The sequence below is a fragment of the Dermacentor variabilis genome, chromosome 4, assembly GCF_050947875.1.
Source record: "Dermacentor variabilis isolate Ectoservices chromosome 4, ASM5094787v1, whole genome shotgun sequence".
Classification (NCBI taxonomy): domain Eukaryota; kingdom Metazoa; phylum Arthropoda; class Arachnida; order Ixodida; family Ixodidae; genus Dermacentor; species Dermacentor variabilis.
In genome coordinates, this window is record NC_134571.1 from 116,246,786 (window position 1) to 116,268,984 (window position 22,199).

At 45.3% G+C, this 22,199-nt stretch overlaps 1 protein-coding gene across 1 annotated transcript in view; it reads right to left on the bottom strand.

Annotated features, from left to right (window-relative positions):
• LOC142579655 (uncharacterized) overlaps nt 1–21,410 on the bottom strand; it is a 38,480-nt gene extending 17,070 nt beyond the window's left edge. The window contains exons 1-2 of the mRNA XM_075690066.1: nt 21,195–21,410; nt 623–690 (exon numbers count right to left, since the gene is read on the bottom strand). Of these exons, the coding sequence (XP_075546181.1) occupies nt 623–690; nt 21,195–21,258 (132 nt within the window). The 5' untranslated portion in view covers nt 21,259–21,410. The remainder of the gene's footprint in view (nt 1–622; nt 691–21,194) is intronic.
• Nucleotides 21,411–22,199: the final 789 nt, after the last annotated feature.

Below are 22,199 nucleotides of genomic sequence, written 5' to 3' on the forward strand. Positions count from 1 at the left end.
AATGCAACAAAGGCAAAAAAAAGGTGCACGGAAGCATCTGTACCGAGGTTTCTTTTTTCCTTTGTGCCACATTTGGTGCGTTGAAATCTCCCGAAAATAGCGAAGTTCATCAATAACAAAACAATGTTACAAAGTTGCACTGTCAACTACTGCAGGACGCTAACATGCGATTTCCTGATAGGGCTGCAATCATATGCGCTTTCGAACCGTTGAACTTACGCTTTAGGTTCACTTTTCGCATCCCACAAAACTGGCGCCATGGGAATGCGATAGAATAAAATGTTCACAAATACAGCCCTAATAGCCTAATCACTGCTCTTACTCGCAGTCCTATACAACCAAATGACCAAATTCATGAAAGGAGGAAGAGGGAAATATTATCTTAAATCTGACTGATTCATCCACTCAACGCTATGTGCAGTCTGAGTAGTCTTGTCCCCTCTCAACATGGGCAGCAGAGTTAACGTCACTGCTCCAATGAATAAACGCTATCACATGGGGTGAACGTTTTCGAGCACTTGTGGTCATTTTGGCAAAGCGCACTGCTTGTGGCATTGAGGGGTTCCGGCACACGTAACCAGCCAGCGGACATAGAAGCTTGCCAGCTTGCGACCTTGCTTACCTCGCATAGCCATGCGGCTGATACCAAGATTTTGTTGTCGTCAACAGTCTGTGCACTAGCGATGGCCACTGCGAGCAAAGAATAAAATACCACGTTAATATCACAGAAACCCTTTGGCTATCTATGAGCTTAAGATGACGTCGTGTGAACAATGTTTCGTTCACTACGTGCACATTCAACCCGTTCACATAGTATGTTAAACGTCGTGTATAATGCCTCCCAATGTGAGCATATCGTGAAAGAACTTCTAAATTGAGTTTTCATAGAAGTCTTCGTGGGAATGCACGGGAATATTGAACGTTGTTCAACACGATGCGGCCGTAATAACTAAAGAACAAGTTCTGGTCTGGTGGCAATATTTTGACAAGATGGCGTGTCTACGTGAAGTCAACAGTGATGCAGCTGCCACAGTCTCACCATTTCGATGTTCCAGAAATTCCGTCGGCGATGTGGCTAGCCGCATTGACTAAATATAGCTTAAATGAAAATAACCGACTACTCATCATCGCGTTTTGATGTCTCCTCGTGTCTCAACAGCGTACGTGCCCGTCTGCGGATATATTCAAATAATTTATTGCATTAGTTCACTGTCTATGTGTCCCAACATGCATTTTAAAGGTATTGTGGTAAACAACTATCCCACTTCCGGAACTAAGCTATACATCTTTAAAATTCCCACGTGTGGTTGTACACTTTGTTCCAGCTTGCTCTGTTCGCAATCAAACATTCAAATTGGTATCAGTAATAAGCATGAAAAAAAAGAAATGATGCTGAGAACCAAAAAGCGATGTTCTGTCAGTAAGTTCACGTCTACCTTAGTTCGGCAACAGTTCGTGCGTTTATTCCTTGGCTTTGCTGTAAATAAATTAAACAAAGGATGCTTTTCCGCCTTGTGACAACAACTACCTCTTTTTTCAGTTAGCAGGAAAATTAAAATTATTTAGAAAAACCACATTTTGCAGCCGAAATTAGAAACAAAATTTTCGCGGAAATGCCTGGATATATGTTCTGTCTCCTTTAGTATGGCTTTCCCTTCATAGCCACAGAAAGTGTTCTGCGAGTATAGCTAAAATCCAGAAACTATCATTAGACTGAAAGGAAGTCCTAGAAAAGGTCCCCTGAAATATTGCACCGATATTGCCTATATATCCACACAGGTAACCTGGTAATGGCGACTTTTATTCTGTGCGTGCGTAGCAGCGCAACATTACGAGGCGCAGCCTTCAAAGAATCAAGGTCGAGTTCATTTCGTAAGCTTCCGCATGGTCCGCACTTCATGTTGGTATCATTAATGAGATCACCAAATGTGTTCCGCGCTTTTTTTTCCCTCGTGTTAGCGCGGCTTCACGCAACTCGGCAACGAACCGGTCTGCGCTCCACAAATTTGTCGGAAACGCCCTTGGAAAAGGAAATGCATTGCCGTAACGCAACGAGACGTTGCGTAGCGTTGTAGCAGTAACCTGTCCTGTCCCGGTATACACGGCCAGAGCTGCCCCTATAAACGAAGGTTGCAAAGAATTCGCCTCCGAGGTCTACACCGCGCATGAGTTGTGTGCAGCAAACGCAGCTGCCGAAATGCTCGACTGTATAATACCTAACATTCAGACTATCGACAAAAATCCAATATTGTTCTCGCCTGCTTGCAGGAGGATATGCGTCACATAAGGATCCGTACACGTGCCTGGAAAAGCGAAACAAGTCTGATGCACGCGGAGTTACCACAAGTATATGAAAGAAACGACTAAGGAAAGGAGATAAGCCAAGTAATGCGAAAAAATATATATACCGCTTGATTTTTGCAAAGTGACAGCCAAGAAAGTGAATCTGAGGCGTGTGTGCGATCACATCAACCCACATCCAACTGCAATTAAGTGTGCGAGAAGACAGCAGACTCACCCGCCGTGGTTGCTCAGTGGCTATGGTGTTGGGCTGCTGAGCACGAGGTCACGGGATCGAATCCCGGCCATGGCGGCAGCATTTCGATGGGGGCGAAATGCGAAAACGCCCGTGCATTTAGATTAGGTGCACGTTAAGGAACCGCAGGTGGTCGAAATTTCCGCAGTCCTCCACTATGGTGTGCCTCACAATCAGAAAGTGGTTTTGGCGCGTAAAACCCCATATTTTAATTAAGGCAGCAGCCTTCAGCGATTCCTATAGGTCGTGAGTCATTTACCGCGACAGCAGCGTTCTCCCAGAGTGCAGAAGGAGATGAAGATTTCCTTAAATTCTTTGGCACCCACGGGGATTGGTAAGAGTCGGGCAGATTTTACATATGTGAAGATCAACACCTTATAATTTTGCGTTGTCTGCTTGTTCCTCAAATAATTGGGTTCACTCACTACGGGGATCTGGACAGGAACACCGTGGCTATAATGCGCATAGGGGGAGGGATGCGGCATATAAGAACTTACTATTTAAACTAGTAATTGCAAAAGATTCGACAGATGTAATATATTATTTAAACAGTAATATAATTATGACATATTATAGGAAGAATAGTGTGGAAGACATGAAAAGTTTTATTTTGTTCTTTATGATGCACGCAATTTTCTTTTTGTATGACATAGCTAATGACCGCTGTATAATCTAATTACACACACTGACAGACCTTAGTTGCTCTCGGGCTCCTTTTGCTTAAGGAAGCCACATTTCTTCCGTGAAAACGCATAGTTCTATGGAACATTTGGTTTGGAGCAGCTTGGCAAGACACTCACTGTGTGTTTTATTTTTTAGGCAGTTCTACATTTCACAAATTTAACCTATCTTATTCAGAAAACCTTGGTATATCCCGTTTAGTTTCGTTTGTTTTTCGTGAAGCTGTCACATTTCTTTGTTTTCATTGTTCACTAGGACAACGTCCAAAGTTAGATGACCTTCAAACTTGGTCTTCTTACACAATTTTGAAATCGAGTTTCTTTCTTTTTGTGTGTGTGTGTGTGTGTGTAAGTCAATATTTAGGCTGCAGGTGAAGAGGCAGTTGCTGTGTTTAGGGTTCACGCTTTTTGGGCTCGATGACTGGTTTCAATGTTCCTCTTCGGGGCTAATCAACTTATAGACCAAAACGACTACTGAAAGTGATGTCACTAGCGAAATAATGCAATGCCACCAAATTGACTTGAGCGATTCCATTTTTCTTTGTACACTTGCATTGTTGCTTATAGGACACTTGGCGGCTCTGAATCCTGTGAGCTACTGTGTAGACAATGTGGCGTTGTCGATTGGTCATTGCTGTTGGTGTTAATGTTGTGGATTCTTTCGGCGTTGTTATTCATCGACCACCTTATTCTCGGCACACCCTATATAGTGGGTATGTACTATTTTGAGGATTATCATCATCATTGTGCCGCTCGCTTTCATTTCTTATTTTATTTTCGCACCGATGCTGTTTTCACGCGCATGACAACAACAATTCATATGCGATGCACATAATGTAATCATTGTGTACTAAAGTATACTGCTCGTTCTGCCCTCCGAAATACATAGACAGCCGCCACCGTTCTCAGAGTCTTTGTGGGAAGCGTAATGCCTTGCACTAATTGCTCAGCGCTGTTGTTGCGCGGTAGCGCAGTGGTTTGGGCGCTCGCATCCCAAGTGCGCATGGCTTCCCCGGCATGGGTTAAAGTCCTAGTAGCTGTGGTTCTGGACAACTTTTCATTTCTTCACGCGGTGGCAATGGTGGTGCTATGGCTGACGAGGTGGCGTTACCGATGACAGAAGTCGTCATTATGTGTCGGCAATGACGGCAAAGGTCGTCGTCAATGTAACTGAATGGGCGGATGGGCGGACAAGGCACGCCTAATCTCAAGCAGCTAACTGCTGCCGAAGTAAATAGAGTTTTTTATACATATACAAGGAATGACTGCCGCCATCATATATGCTGCTACCGTTCTACTGCGGACACTGCTATTTTCTTCTTCGACCTGCCGCGACGCAAACTGCGGAGAACGAGGTGGCGGGCACGAGTCCCTATAGCGGCGGCCGCATAAAGAACGGAGCAGAATGCTAAAAACTCTCGTTTACTTTTACAGTTCAACGCACGTTAAAGTATACAGGCCGTTTACACGGCATTCCTCACTTAATCCATGTTAGGCATTTGGACGTCAAAAGGCGTCGATCGAATCAATAACTCGTCATCATGTGTTAGACGTACCATGTTTCCCTAGGTTTGTTTTGTTCCCCCTTTGTTTTCTAGGAGCTTCTTGGTACTTCGTCTTATCAATTATCCGCACTTTGCTCGATCTCAAGGCATCGCCATCTTTTCGTTACAATATCATGCCATTTTTTTTTCCCAACCGAACCTCCCGCCTCTAAATATATTAGGTATTCGCAACTTTCCTGCTCATTCAGCTCTGGTTCATCCTCACTGTAGTGCCAAGTCATATCTTCTCCCCACTTCAACTGCAGCCGCAGTGTCTACCACCTGCAAGGTTCCTCGGATGTCAGCGTTCCGATCATTGTATGTATTTTGGATAAGAAAGGAGACCTGGACCGAATTGTTTTTTTGCTGAATGGATACCTGAGTGGAGATTCGGGCTAGTTGGTTACTTATGATGATCTAGTTAGAGCGCACAAAACGAAGGACGAACATAGGCGTATGTTTCTTCTATGTCCGTCCCTCGCTTCACGCGCTCTTATTAGATGATCACTAAACAGTCACCAAGGCCTGATATTACATAGTTCAGTCTCGGTGATGTCGTTGAGAGCCATCGATAACACCGCTTCCTCTTTCAACTACGAAGCATAGAGAGGGAGGAAGAGGAATGGTGCATAGAAAGAGTAAAACAAAATTTGATGGCAGGGCTTCGGAATGGTTTTTCGCTCAATGGCGCTGCCTTTATTCGCTATAGCTGTAGCTATAGCCATTCTTGCTACAACCACGTAAACTATACTGGTCAAGTTAACGAGCCTGACAAACAGCGGATGTATCTGTAGAGCCGCCATGTTATTTGCAAATCGGCCGTAATACTTTGCGTCCTCGCTTGTACAAAAACATCATGCAACTCCCACGCACTGGAGGTGTGAGTATAAGCGATGCTTTCTTTATGCTGGGAACAGAAAACGGCATAACATGATAAAGCATGCGCAGTGGTCCTTCCTCGAGTCCCGCGACTAGCCCCGTCCCGTAACGACTGCATCTCATCCGCGATCAAGTACGATGTCATAGGCGGCCCGGGCTAAGGTCACCTGCTCACTAATCCGCCGGGCGACAATAAAGTTTTCGCTCTCTCCCGCAGGCTTCCTCGGCCACGGCGGACCTTAAAGACGCTTGTGGAATAAATAGGAAGTATTAGAACACAAAACTCCTTTATGGATAATTCGCACTATCCCATAACGATCTACCCGTTCCTTTTATCATCACATCATCATATCATGCACAGAGCATGATTTATCTTCCGTTAAGTTATTGTGTACTTGGTTTCAATGCGTCCTTGAGCATCGGGCATCAAACTCTGAATGGCCGGATGCCTATAATGAGCCATTTCTTAATTTAGGGAAACGTGCGTGTCACGTTTGTAGGTGGGCCCTTCTCTTTTATCGTTTCCCTGACTGGCAACAGCGCCACGGTTTTAAGGCTGCAAGCCATTCCTTTTTTCTCTCAGTACTGGAATTTATTCTCTCTTAACCTAAGACGTCGTTAGAGTAGGTCCTGCATTGCCACACTTCCAACTTACTGGATATGGCGGTATACGCTCATAGTACACCTGCTCACGTCACCTGGGCACCTGGCCATATTGTAACACACACAGAGCTCTAGAACATCTCTAGTTGTAGTTACGCATACAGTGCTGCGGTGGATACGTCGACAGGTCCTCGGAAATGGGTGCGGCGGATCATTACTTACCGACCAGTAACCGAAACGCTTCACCAAATTTGCATTTTCCATTAGCCGCCACGTACGTGAAGGTCAGGGGAGCGGCTCCCAGGTGGGGGAGCTTGAGTAACTCTCCCACCGTAACACGCGTTTGTTTCTTTTTTCTTCTTCTCCATGTTCCTTTTGCTGCCATCGCATGCATTCCGGTAGTAGACAAGGAGCGCGTGTCTCCTGACACGACATGATTGGTTGCCGTCGTAACTCACACCTCACCGGAACTCTGACCTTGCGCCGGCGCATCTGGCCTGGCTGCGTCAGCGCGATCGCACGCCCCTATACGCGTGTGGCGACACTCCTACAGCTCCTCGCTCAGACACGTTCCTATGGCCGTTGTTGTTTTGAGAAGGCGCACTTTCCTGTCAAGAACCGAGCGTAAGCCGCCACAGTCGTTGTCAAAGCGAAACCGACGTGGTTGGCACCCTTGCTTTTCAGCCAGCGCATTACGCCCATGCGTCACGTTCCACACTGCACGTGCTACCACCACCGTTGATACGAGGTCCGTGCCGCGACGAAGGCGCGGCTGCGCTCGACTCCGCAAGCGCCGCTCGCAACTGCCCACGCGTTCGCGGGCGTGAAGGTCACCTCATTAGAGGCACGGTCCCCTGCCAAATGTTTCGTACGGCGCTCTATCGAAAGCCGTCTTGCCTGATGCTTGGACCGTCAGCTCTTAAGTCGTTTTGGAGAACGTCGGCCGCTGTTCTCGAACGCGACGTGGCGTAAGCAGAAATTCTTGCCGACCGAACAAAGGTGCACAAAGTGGTTGACATAGCGTGAGTGTCTGTCCCGTTATAGCATAGTCTAAGGCGGAAATCGTAGGGCTAGTTTGCCTGAGCTCGACTGCTTGAAATGCGGTAACCAACGGTACACGACGCGCAAGAGATTACTTCGTGATGTACAGATGAGGGGCCTTCCGCATGTGGGCTTTCAAGACGTAGTGCGTCACCGGAAGGACGTGGTGTAATCAGGAAAGCACTCCTACGCCTGTTTATTGCCTTTCTCCAAGCCAATGGACATTCTGTGAAGCATTGGCGCTAATATCGTAAGAGACGCTCGAGAGGAGAAACTGCTAGACAAGCACACCAGGCTAAAAAAGAAAAGTAATGACAAAATCTGACGCGGCGCGAAGCTGCGAATTTCATAGACGGAAAGACTTTCCGAAAGGTCGCTGTTTCTCGCACCATGGACAAGAATTTGATCGCAGCAGGGTTAATCATGCAAACAATGCATTTTATGTCGAAATTTTAAATGTAACTCTAACTTTGAAGTACCAGTCGGGGTGACATGGCAACTTTGGCGTTGGATGGGATCAAGTCCCGGCCGCGGCGGCCGCGTTTGGATTGAGGGCGAAAAGCAAAACATCCCGTGTGCCGTGCATTGGGTGCACGTTGTAAAATCAGAGAGAGTCAAAGTCAATGCGCAGTCCCTCACTACGGTGCGCCTCATAATCACGTGGTGATTTGGACACACAAAACCCAAGAATCTAATATTCTTTAACATTTACGTACGTGCCTTTAGGCACTACTTTTATATGCGGGTGCGGAGTGATACAGTCACTCACTAAGAAACGAGAAAACGGTCCTAGAAACGCTGCACCGCCTTATCCAAGCCTTTTTAACTTGCCCGGTGCCTCACTCCTTCCCCAGCGGCGACCCTCGAGCTGATGAAGTCGCTCGTCAGTGATTCCTGTATCCCTGATCGCTAAGGGTACCTTAGCCCTTCAACTACACGTTCACCAAGCATCAAATTAGATTCCCAGAGACACAATTTCGGTTCTTTGACTAACCACAGCTAAGTTGTTTTCACCATGGGGGTTCCCTATAGAAACCATTGCTCTACAGGACAGGTGGACGCTCGCCTGCATACTCTCAGCTTTGGCTCTTGTTCCTTTTAAGCCTGGTCATTTAGGAAAGGAGTCGCATTTCCCACACGCGCACGAAGATCACGGACAATGACGCGACGGCGCGTGACCGGGTCCGCTTTTCCCCGCATATTCCGTTTCACTGCCGACTTTCCGCGAGCCGCGTTGCTGTTGTATGTTTTTGAGTCCTTGGCCTTTTTTCCTCGCAGACGCTCTTTTCTCTCCTCGGTAGGCGAGACTGGTCGGTCAGTTCCGCGAAGGACACTTGTGACCACGCGTTCGCCCCCAATCTCTTCGTGCACTGGTGTGGTGGCGTCGTACTTTTGTGCGTCTTTAAAATAGAACTGTCCGAGAACTGTAGGCCTTAATGACATGAGTGAAACACAGCCATGGGATTTCGAAAAAAGGGAGCACAAGACGAGCAGGTTTACCAGAGTGTAGGTCAATGTTGTGTCCTTGACACTGGAAGGATGTCGATTGCTGAATTTTGACTTCACATAGGCTGCGATTATTAATACGCGGTAAATGGTTCGTACCATATCCGGATCGTCACTTGAACCTATGCGGCTATTGAGTGTCAAGCCTTCTTTACTAGTTCGCCTCTAGTTATGAATTTTACTGTCCGTCTTCGCTAAATATGTTCCAGACGACGATTTAGAAGACTAGTGCACTACCGTTTTAGAATATTCGGTTGAGAGCTTTGTTCATTCCTTGGGGATTTCGTGACTGCAGCTGAAGCAAACGAACCAACTCTTCTAGTTCTTGTCTGTGAAGATATTTGCCACCGCACTTCTTTTTTTTAGGTTACCATCAAGATACTCTCAGTAATCTTTCAAAGCAAGGCTACTTCCTTCGAACGTCATACAGCCTCTGGCACGGAGGGAATATCCTGTAATCACCTCAGTCTTCAGTGTGTTTAGTCAGTGAAAGAGAGTTGCGAAAAGTCCGTCAACATTCCTCACATGGGATCTGCTCTGGGCTGGCACTGAAGTTTTGTTGCGGTATATTAGTAGCAAAAGCGCGAGAAGTGTGGCTATAAGAGAGCCAGATTTACTCAAGAACATAAAACTATTGAATGTGAGGGACAAGGATCTAGAAGTTATATATTCGCAAAGCGACGTAAAAGAAGTCATTTATAGACAAAAAGAAAACAGAAAAGAAGGTAAGGAAATATTTTCACCGTAAACCTAGGCCCATCAAGTACTTCAATCATAGAACACGCCGGAACGAAAAGTGTTAAAAAAGGCAAACCAACACATGTCCCGACCGATCCACACACTGGAAAGCCTGCGAGAGCACATGCACACGCAGAACTTCGAATTATCGTGCGCTCATCAGGATTAAAAGATGACCATAAATTGCCACAAAAGCCTTGTATTCACAACAGTGTGTTACGCAAGCCCAAGTGTATGTAGTTTCGCGCCCTAATATCAGTGTCATTAAAAAAATCCAGCATTTAAAAGTCCCAAACTTCAGGACCACTGCCAATCCGCTTACGCAACCAAACCTAAGCAGCTGAGTGCGCTGAAAGTGACCGTCGTGGCCGCTGACCTCATCGGCCCCTCCACCCATAGCCGCCAAGCACTTTCCGCAGTTTTATGAACACAATAATCTGATCCCCACCATCAAAAAAGTTTCCAACGCTTTCAGAGCTCGTCTTAGTTCAGTGGGACATGAATAGAATTCAAGCCTTCATCTACATATAACGGACGTTTACCTGAGGCATTTAGGCAACCAAAAAGATCCTCTCACTGTTCGTGATAGTCTGAGTCCGAGTCCTTATACGGCTCTTCACGCTCAACAGAAATACCTGTGGTAGCACAGAAAGCACAAGCCGGTGACATATTTCCCTTCTACGACGTTTTTTTTTTATCCCACTTTTTGTCACGTCGAACGACACAGGCTACAAAGACTAAAAAAACTAGTCTTGTTTAAACAAGCCGTCGGTAATACGGTTCTACGTTCGAGTATTCTAGGATGACAGCATCAGACACCTTCGAGGGTGAATCTTCCAAAGCCTTAAACTACAATGAAAGTTGAATTTGCAGTGTACTACAAGATGTCGCCTAGGTTGGCAATTTGTACAGATTCAGCTAGCCATGACTTATTTCCGGAAGTGTAGCGCAACCAGAGGTCAGGGATCTGCTGGTAGTCGACATCATCCCTAGAAGCAGCACTGCCGTTCTATTACTTCGGTTGCACTTTCTTACTCTCATACGAAACTTCAAGAATCTGCCAGTTCGGCTACAATCTCAGGCCTGCACGTTTAATCTGACTTGATTATATCGTAATAAAGGCTAGTAAAGCAGAGATGCTCTGTTGTACAACTTAAGGGCCTTGAAACTTATTACCTGCTTGTGTCCTTCCGAGTGTTAAAGGTATTGACACTAACTCCGTCTTCCCAGCGTTACACAATCACCAGTGTATTCGTTCCAGTCGAAAACAGTACCAGGTAAACTTGTTTGAAGAGCGGAGGAAGTTCTCTGTGTTAAACAGAACATTTACTTTGCTGGGCTTTTCAGCACATCTTCAGTAGAGATGGGAACGTCCTCGAGGTTGTCAAGTAGAGTAGAACATGGAAGCCTTGGAAGACTACAGTTACTTCAATTAAGACTATAGAAGTAAAAAAAAAACTCGGGCTCGTTCCGCGGTGTGGTGCCAGAGAACGACCAAGTTGACTGTGGGTTTCAAGCTAGGAGGAGCGCTTGCTATTTCACGATGCGAAAGTAAGTGCCACCAGCCATGCGAAACCTTGCCGTCTTTGTCCTTCAGTAGGCTTGCTCATTTTGCTGGAAGCTATCACAGGTATTCTTTTTAATGGTCGAGCTAAAATTGTAAAATCTTTGCCGTCACTCTCGTACGAAAGTCAATTTTCGCACAGAACAGTGTACCCACACTTCATCGTAAGCAAAGAGGAATGGCTAATGTACATTCATGACAATTTAAAATAATTTTAAAAACCTCCACGAAATTGTAATTATGCTTCCCATTGCTCCACAGGGGCGTCGTACTTAGGCGTAACTTGTGGTAAAACTAAACGCTGCCTGCTGTGCGGACTATCCTCCTATCACTAACATCTGTTGGATAAGATAAGAAATTCTTTCGCCTAAATAGTGTTTAGCAGAAAAATAGCGGTCGAATAAAATGATAAAAGAAACGTTTATTCTTATGCTTCAGTCCAGTGAACACAGCATCACGAATTTCCTTTCCATGTTCTCATTTATGAAACTTCAGTTTGAAAAAAAAATTGTTCTCATAAAATTGTGCTTGTTCAGTTGTTCTGTGTGCGTCATATTCACGACGGCATTGGAGTTTTGAAGTTTAATTTATTCGGCTCAAGATGCTGTGCAGCTCTTTCCGCAGTTCGATATGAATCCGTCGAAGTTAAGGCTACTCTACATGTGTTATTGGATTCCTCGGACGTTCTCCTGCAACGCGCAGCTTTATCACTTGGCTCCACTGTAACATATAAAATATTAAACACCGCTATCATTCGACTTCCGGATACAGCGGAAATAGTCAATACAGGATTTCGCCGCTTCATCTGGCGGCAATAAGCGAACTCCTGACTAGCAAGATAAGAACCAACAGTAACTCGGTATAATATTGCGCCAGACAACATATGTTTATAGCCAACGAGGAAATGTAGTTCACACTGATGTTCCGCACCAAAAGTCCATCCTTTCATAAACTTTCTGCATACAAAGTTCCCTCTGTTAACGTTTTCTGATTTCTGTTTTCTGATTTATTATTTGTTCCTGCACTTTTCATAACTTTGTAACAGGCATAAAAAAGTTGTTCACGCGAGGCAAAATTAGATATTTTTGCTACCCCTACAACGGAAATCGATCCCTTCAAAGAGAGCTAGTGCAGGCCTCACGACGTGAAAGTCTCTTACGAGAACTTCAATGAATAGTTAAGGAATTGCAGAACGCATCAGCTTTCGTAAATGGTAGCAAAGTGTTTTTTTCTTTCTTTTCTTATGCGTGTGTGTGTGTGTGTGTGTGTGTGTGTGTGTGTGTGTGTGTGTGTGTGTGTGTGTGTGTGTGTGTGTGTGTGTGTGTGTGTGTGTGTGTGTGTGTGTGTGTGTGTGTGTGTGTGTGTGTGTGTGTGTGTGTGTGTGTGTGTGTGTGTGTGTGTGTGTGTGTGTGTGCATTTTCATCAAAAGTGCACAAATTCACGAAGGCCTGATAATGAAAACGTTAACTTCACTGCAATAGGATGATTAGGTGAGCTAAATGGGTGAATAGGTGGATGAGTTAACTTCACGAATGACTACATTAAGAAAAAGTTTTGTAACGTGCGCAAAGGTGAAACCATTGCTGGCAAATCCGAACTTCTTAATGACGGAAATGTTATCGCCAAAATACATGAATATAACAATACAATTGTCCCACTCGCGAACTTATGTTTACGTCTTCTACACAATTAGCGAATCATCATCATCATCATCATCATCATCATCATCATATTCTTTTTTTATGTCCACTGCAGGACAATGGCCTCTCCCAGCGGTATCTACCTACCCCGATGTTGCACTAGCTGATGCGAACTTGCGCCCGAAAATTTCATTTCATCACCACAACCAACTTTCCGGACTCCTATTAGTGAATGATACCTTATATGTATGCGTTATTTTTAGTTCGCATTTGGAGACTCTCATTCTCTTATTCTTCTTTATTGCAGGCAACAATTAAGTACAGATTCGAACACTGTACGACTCGTTTATTTTCCTCATGTTTTGTTTTCCTTTCTGTTACGTTTTATAAGGTGAGTTTTATTGCTCAGTGTGGTCATCTCTTTCCCGTTAGCAGTTTAAACACTTTGTTCTATTTTACTATATGCAATAACCCGACTCAGTCTAGTGTACTAATGGCGCTGTAGGCTAGCGTTCTTAAATTTAAGCAAAGTAACACCCATACATCTACCAATTAAACATCGCCATAAAGAGAAGTGCCACTTATAATAATAATGACCGCTTACCGTGCATGTATGACGACTGTGAAAAGGTGAAATGCCTGAATGTTATATCGCGAACATAATTATCCTATTCTCTGCCTCCTATATCATGCCCCCCGATTTGAAATATAGATGCTGAGGCGTGGTTGAAGTTGCGTAGGAAATAGACGACGTTATTGCCGTATGCGTTTCACTTAACGGTAAAGTTCAACTCGGCCGCTATTATTTAATTACATGTGAGCGAATAAATCGTTTTCCTCGGAAAGCACTGCTCCGGTTTTTGCGTGGTTTGTTGCATTTAAAGATGTGTACATGTTTTACTTCGCGCTGCTATAACCTCATGATTCTCTAACAGATGCAGTTTAGAGAACTAACATACCAGGTTTTGGTACTGAGTTACAGGTTTCTAACCTTCTTGCTTCAATGTTATGAAACTTTCCCATCTTCCGAATTATTGTAAAAAGCTACAGGCCCTGAATGCAAATACTGCTAGCTAAAGTCACTAGAAGGAACATTGTCTCTCAAATGCAGCAAACTTTATTCAACTCTCTTGAAAGCATATCTCCGTTTTACATGTATTTGAAGGGACAAATCAGAGTTGGCCCCAAGCTAAAGCTTCTTCAATTTCCAGCACGCTCAGTTGAGCTTCAGCAACTCAATACCATTTGTATAACGACCATCTTCTCTCCCTATGCCGTGCCAGGTAACCTGATGCTACCAAACATGCCCGGACTGGGGACTTAGCTTTTATGGTAATAATAAATGTTTCCTCCTCCGTTCCATTCGAAAATGGAACATTTTAACTTTGTTCTCGCAATACATAAGGCCTTCTGCAGTCTCCAAGCTATTGACTGCTAATGTTTGCGAGCTTCATTCTTTTTACGACGAAGATTTCGACAGGTGTTTCCAGAAAGTGCTGGTTCTGTTGCTCCACTCTCATTACGCATATTACCGCAAAGCTGAAGCAGTGCGCAAAAGCGTGACGCCGTGTTGTCTTTGTCTGTCCTTTCTGTTACGCTGAACGCTTCCACTTAGGTTCCACTTAGGTTGCAACTGTAACTGGAACATTTTTACAAATATTTGTCACTTACCTAATTGAATAAATATTTACATAATTTTTTTTTACTTTCTAGATATATATTACAGTAAATATGTGGAATGGTGTTACAGTGCAACAGCCAGTGTTATCCGCAACAGTGTTCCACATAGTTGCAGCTTTTATGTGGAATGCTCCTCCGCACCTCTAAATGGAACCACGTTTAAGCATGTCGGATGTACTCAAGCGCGACACTTGTGGTTCCTACTTATTTCTCACATAATTATCAATGTAGTATCATGAGTAGCACAGTTCAGTTCACATGATTGATTAAACATTTCATGTGGTTATTTGTTCCGCTTGATCAGGCGTCTGTTATTTGCTAACAGACGCCTAAAATAAGCTCATAAATTCATTTTTCCAATTTCTTTTAGATTTCCACCAACGTGCTTTCCGGATCCCTTTTCATATTGGAGAACGATCGTGCTAGTTTCTTCATAGTTATGAAGCAGAATAGTATGCTCACTGCAATAAATACTGCCCTAAAAAGAAGAGAGACAAGAAAAACTACAGCTACTAGCTACGTTGGTACGGAATATTCAGTGCAAAAAAAAAAAAAAGATGCATGCAAGACAAAGACGAGACACACAGCCCAGAATTCGTAAGTGAGGCAAACAAGTATAAATATAAACAGAGAACAACATACAACATCAGCTGCTACATTTTGAAGACATTATAGCTCTTAGAATTGCGAGGCTCTTTTCGACATGTGAGACGAAGAATATACCTGACTTCCGTAGAGGTAGAGGTACTACGGAATGGTCTTTGCTGCACGCTAAGAAACTGTCCTATTTCTCATTCGTTTCCGCATACTTATCTTTACAGTCTTTCTTGCTCTTGATAAGGATAGCGGATGCAAGCTATGCCAAAAAGAGATCACTTTCTTGATTTGAGTGCTTTGTAACCGTCACCAAAGGCTGCTCGGTCCAACTTCTAAGTCAACGAAACATCGACGTTGACGAGACTAGTGCAGCTCTTATACAGCTTCACTGAAAAACTTCTTTAGTCGGGGTACTGGTATTTCTTGGCCGGCAACGAATGCGAAAAAAAAGAACTTTCACTCTTCTTAAAAACAGTGTGGCTGTATAGGCACTCATATACAGTGAAATAGGGTCATAACTAAAGTAGCAACCATGTAAGTGCCTTTGAATGAGGATCTCGTGGTGCCATGTGGAAAATGATCAACATACCAAATGTCGCGTTTCCAAAGAGAGGTGGTTTACGTTTTTGACAGGATGTCAGCGCACGCAAGTAGTGCGTGCATACGAGAACGCTGAAAAGAAGAAATCGAGCCCTGCCGCATTGTTTGAGCGTGACTGCCATCAGTGCTCCGAGTAATCGTACACCCTATTCGCCTGAGAAAGAAGGCTGTGGAAGCTCCTCCTCATTCTTATTTTCTGAACAGATGAAAGAAAGAAAAAAATATCAGTGCTGCCGCCCTTGCCCTCTCCCGAGCGCCCATTCGCAGCAGAGCTCTTTCCCTCCTTCCCAGCTCTGACTGGCTTCTAGAGCGCCGCCCTCTTCTAAGCTTTCGCATCCCCTCTATTTCTTTACCACGTGACCAGCTTCACTCACTTTACACACATACTCTGTTTTACATTTTGCCACTCCTATAGCACGCATTAAAAGCATGCATACACAAAATCTAAGTTACGTAACATTCATAACACGAATCGAATACCCGTCGCTCTATTTCTGAAGAAAGCGCGTTTTGCCTGCAGTTGAAACTGTTGTCAGAAGTCACTTGGTGACTTGGACAGAAAGAAACAGCGAAACGTTGGCAGGCAATAATCTAATTCCCACTGATATCCCTAATACAGCCACTGTTCCTGTATATACGTACACGAAAGGTGCCTGACGCTCGCACATCGATTATCATCTCTAATAGCCAAAAAATACAGAATAGAAAAAAGACATTAAGCTGCTCGGCTGTGTGCACCTGCAATCACGTTATATGCGCGGAGTGTCTCCTCTTATGCAAAAAAAGAAAAATAGGGCTTTCATCATGCCCTGCTGAGGTCCCGAGGCGAATGTATCGAGCAACGCCCACAATTACTGTTTTTTTTTTTCGGAAACACGAACTGCGCACAGACCCCAAAAACACAAATAACAATGAAAAATCGGAGAAAGTAGTATTGCATGGGCAGCTGATAATCATGAAATAGTCTTCAATTGTCGTGTATACTTTCAGAGACGTCCTCTACCTTCCCATCAACCCCACCAGCCCTTCTTCATTTTCCTGCGTAATGATGCTGCCACAGCTAAAGAAACATTACAGCCATGACGGTTACCTCCACAACCAAAAAAAGAAAACGATTGCGCACACATTTGTACTCCCCATGAAGGAAAATGCATCATACGAAAGACAAGGCAATGCACAGCGTTCTCGTCAACGGCGAGTCCCAAAAGAATGAACTCTTCGCTCCAGAGGACGCAGTGAAAATTGGGTTTGGAAGGCAAGTAAGATAAGGTCAGGGTGGAGAACACAGAGAATACCGCCGAGTTGCAGTGAGCGGGGTCAAATTCGAGGATTAGCTGGTCGAGCAATGAAGAACAAAAAGGCGAACGCACGCAGAATGCTTGCTGCAGTGCTTCGACTTATCAGCCAGGGCAAGTTGCACCCGCGAGACTGGTTCCGCGGGATGGGCCAAACTGCAATCTCGTCCATTATGCCAAACGACTGGGATGTTGCGGGATGAACGTGCAATGGGAAAAGCGCTATTGCAGCTCAGCGCCAGAGAGATAACGCGCCGAAGTCGTCGTAAACCCGCCTCGCTGAGCTAATATTCTTACGCTATGCAACAAAAACTGAAAGGACGGAGAAACGGAACAATCGTGCCTTCGGTTTGCTGTTTTGCCGTTGTAAGCAGCCCAACAGCTTTTATATGGGCCAAAGAGAAATCGTAGTTATCTGATGCAAGAAGTCTGAACTAGAGGGCAAGCGCGGGCTTTTCTGTGTATTTTTTTTTTGCAAGACCATATACGCTGTAGCTTTACGTAGAGCGTTCCCATAGACTAAACGAACCCTATTGGTGTGTTTATTCTCTCTACCGTTGGTATCCTACCGGTCGTCAGTGCCAGAAAAAGGATATGAAATGAACGGATTCGTATCTACTGTAGTCGAGATAAATCTCCTTCACAGAAAACATGTCAGACACGGAATTTCTGCCTGATGAAGCGGCTACAGATTTGCAAGTCATAGTTTAGATCATTATCTCTTTCTTGTATTACTGTATCCATATTTAACCTGAAGAAAGAAAGGATACGTAGTTCAGCAGTCTGCCGGTAGGTGACGCATCGGAGTGCGGGAGGGATAGACGGCATTGAATTAAAGTTTATTTCCTGTTGTTATCTTTGAACAAACGTTTTTGCAGTCCGCTCTTGCTAGTATATACGTGCGAGCTGACGCCGCCACGAATTGAACCGGGCCCTTTTGCTCGGTGAGACGGCATAGTCGTTGAGTCACTGGGACAGTGTTACAGTATCGCATTATTTCAGGGCGCTCAATGTACTTATTAAAATGAAACTTATTTTGCCTACTTTTGTATGTATGGCATGGCTGCCTGGCTGTTGGGTTGGTCTTCGTCTCCGGGAATATATTTGAGGATATATATAAAAAAGGTATATGAAAGTTCCCGCGAAGGAACCCTTGTATGCTGACCATGTGTGCCCACCAATGTTTGGCGTAAGCAAAAAATAGCTTGCTGCATAAAGACTTAACCCATAATTTCGACTCAGAAGCATCCCTAAATCCAACCTGTCAATGGAATGCTGAAATATATTGAATGTATTCTTTGATCTACTTTATTTTCTTTGATTGAGCCGCTCAATGTGGATCTGTGGGTGTTTGCCCGCCCTTGGCTGATCCTCGGGAATGGACATGTCCCCCTACAGTTCACACCTCAAACTCACGAAACCAAACAAAACCAAAACAGTCTTTACATAACATCGAAAATCGTCATAAATCAACCAATAATCCCCAATAAACAAAGTTTCACTTCTCTCATTCCAACATGTGAGTTGGATCTTCAACATCTTTTTTATCACTATTACTACCAGCGTTTCACTTGCCAAAGGCACAGCTTCGACTTTCAGAGACATCGTAGTGGGTGAACACGGAGCGATTTTGACCACCTCAGGTTTCATATTTTGGATGTAAAGATCAACACTAATGGCACATTCGGCATGGCCCACATAGTAAATCACCCCCACATAGCGCGCTCCCGTGGGACGGGTTATATTTGCCTGGTCCAAATTCCGCGCGCAAAAGACGATCGCCTGATCCATTTAGAGCGCCGCACTTTTATTGTAACCTGGCTGTGTTCTGTCTTTTGTCCCTTTAGTTCTTGCCGACAATGAATAAACTAGGCTCGAATGCATGCTGTCAAAATCTGGGACCTCACGGCAGGATGATGCTAAAGTTCAGGGCGTCGTCGTCACTAGTCTTTACTTTAATATACCCCCTGTTATAAAACTTCCAAAACTAGTCTTAATTTCTATTGTATGCATTCAAACTGAAGAAATAGATGTTATTGAGTCTAGTTACATATGCTCAGGACAGACATAGCCTTAGAAGAAATTCTATGTACACGCAGAAGGTGACATGGCTGTGTTTGGCAACGCACTGTTCGGCTTCATAGCCCATTTAATGACATGTAAGGCGAGTCACCTGATCGATGCAAACTGCGAGCAGAGAGAATAAACATCATGTATGTGTTAGTCTAGGTGAAAACACTTAGGGAGACATGGAACATGTTTAACCAAGGGAATCCTGATGAAGCATTATTGACAATCCATGTGTTTGAATGGTACCAAAGACTTCGGTAGGGCAGACACACGACGCAAGGCTAAACCAGAGTCGGTTATCTGTTAACGCCAAATTCCGCCTCAAATGTGGAACCTGTGAGGCAGTTAGTGTACGAAAATTTTTATATTACTCTGCGAATGATATGAGAAGATCTGAAATTGAACAGGGATGCGTGGCATCACATCTCGTGCAACAATTTAGTCAAATGAAAGCCGAGCGCCAAATTTGTCCCTCGCACCACACTGACAGAAGAACAGAAAGACACCAGACAAACATTTGCTGCTGAGAGTTTACGAAGGCCGAGAAGTCATCCCACCTTTGTAGTAAGCGTCACTGCCGGAGATCGAAGTTGTACATTATGGCAAACTGGGCCAATTGAGGTGGATTAAATATCAGGAAATTGTGCAGGTGCAAAGACAACTTGTAAACACAGGACCAGAACTTACTGCCTACTACAAGGGTTTCCTTAGAAGACTGACATTTATATGTGAACCAGAATGCGTGTGCATGTCATATGACGAAGTGGTGGGGCCATGGCTCACTTTCCTCAAAGAAAGTCGGGCGACCACCCTGCATAACAAAGACGATGTTGATCGCGTTTTTTGTGCTATAGAGGCTTGTGCACCATAAATATGTTCCTGAAGGACAAACAATAGTTTTTAACTTTTATGTTGACTGCCCAAATATCTACGCAAAGAGATTTGGCGGCACCTTCCTGATTTGTCGTTACGTCACCAGCAGTTGTTGTTGCTCCACAAGACGAGGCTCTACGCTTCGGTGCCAGCCCAGAAATATCTTAAATACGAAAGTCCGACGTCACCACATCATTCATATTCACCAGGCCTGTCGCCATGTAATTTCCTTTTTGTTTCGCCTTGTGAAATCCCCACCGAAAGGAAACCATCGCGAAAACTTTGCGGCAACCCAAACTGCTGTGACTAATCTGCTGAAGAGCATCCCGGAAGAAGCATTACTTACATGTTTTCTTCACCCCGAGAAACAGTGGTAACTGCACGTAATAAGCGGAGGGGGACTACTTTGATAATACTCAGAGTGATTAGTTTTCAAGTTAATTAAATGATGTTTACGAGGATACAATCTGGGAACCTTGTCATGAAAGGCTGTATATCTTTTCTGGCTTACAAAGCCTCCGCTCAGACCAAGGGTAACCGTCACGCTATGGTGCTATTGCAGATGCCTCAACAACGCATTCCCCTCAATAGTCACCTGTACCATGTGGTCATTTAACGTGCGTTTAAATTTCTGAGCACAAGGGCGTTTGTATTCATCTGCCATTTAAATAGCGGCCTCCGCCGCAACGAACCTAACCGGGGACTTCCTGCTCCGGAGCAGATCACCAGAGCCATAGACTATTGCCTAGATCATGCCGTAGACCATGCCGCTCTGTGATTACCCAATACCCTTGGCCTACTCGCAACACAGCTGTCACCGACCATCATCGTCCACAACGGTCTCCTTCGTCAGAAAATCAAGCAACTCCCACATCGACAAAGATGTAATTATTTATAGCTTAGTTATGTAAAAATTAAGCCTAACCAGCTGATTAAGTTTAACAAGCTGTTTAATAACAAGGGCCTTCCTTTCACGTTCTTATGCCAATTCTGACCCCGTCTCAGCTTCATGATATGCCCTATGCACTCAGTACTTCGTTTAATAATTAAGTGGATAGTCTGAATGCTCCCCCCCCCCCCCTAATTGCTCTCTTCCTGCGCTTCACACCAATAATCCAATAGGCTCACGAAATACACCATGACAGCATCTTGTTCAGACGCAGTGTCCACTCAAATCACGAATGTCGCGGCGGTTGAAAAGAAATTTCTCTTCAAAGGTCGCAATTTTGCTTGCGTCGACGGACGAATGTCCCGTTGCTCGTCTGTTGAATCGGCGATGCTGCGCGAAGTCACGTAGGCTAGCGTGCGGGCCGTGCCGAGGCGTGTCCCCACATTGGCGCTCACTCACCGATCGCAGCGGCCGTGGCAGCGAGCAGCAGAAAGCAGAGCGGGGTCGTCGGGCGCTGCGTCATGGTCGGCGGTTGGACGCTCGTCTGCTAAGGCGGTGGTGGATAGCCTGGGCAACCTTGCTTCGTGAGTCTAGGCTAACTGGGTTGGGCCTCCCCTATATAGCACTGGGCGCCCATTCGGTAAACTCTCAAACAGGTCGCCGCTTCTTTTCTCGCTTTCTTCCTCCCTCGTCATGCGCACCTCCTCTGTTCTCTCGCCAGCGTTGTTGTCCCTTCTCACCCCTTTCGTCGGCCACGTCGCGAGAACGCGCGGGCACCTGGACAGCCAGTAGATGTGCGGCCCGAGAGAGAGACAGTCAAAATCCCAGAAAGAAGAATGGCCGCCGCGCGTATTGTTTACTTCGTTTTCCTTTTGCTTTCTCTTTTTTTACCTATCGCTTCTCCGACCGCATCCATAACGCTCTTCCACGCTCGCCCACTCCTCTGGCGTAAGGGCGCTCCGTGCAAACGGCGATGATGACGGCTGGCCGCGACGCATCAGCTGGGCGTGGGTTCGTCTCGGCGCCGGGTCTTGATGACCAGAGGCCGTTTCAATGCGATTAATTGTAGGTGTAGAGTCGGCTACGCAGGTGGACGTGGGGGCCTGCGCACAAGTGGACCGTGCCAGGCCTGACTTTCTCCCCCGAATCTCCCCACTCCCACCCTCAAGCTTTTGATGCCCCTCCTACTACTTTGCCCGCCGTCTTCTCTCGACTCTGCCGGAAGTCGTCATCGTCAGCTCTCGAAGAGTCGGAGAGGGCCGAACGGCACGATGCTTTTTCGCAGCTCGCGCGCACTCGTTGCGGCGTCGTATATGCGTCTGTACACTTCTTCCGGCGCAGTTAGCATTCGCGGAAAGCGCCGGCTTTCAAGGCGAGGCCGTCGCCAGTCATCCTGAGTGGCAGAAATGTGGCGCGGTCCAGTGTACGGCGGCAGACGGCGAGAAGAGGCGTCACGTGGCTCGG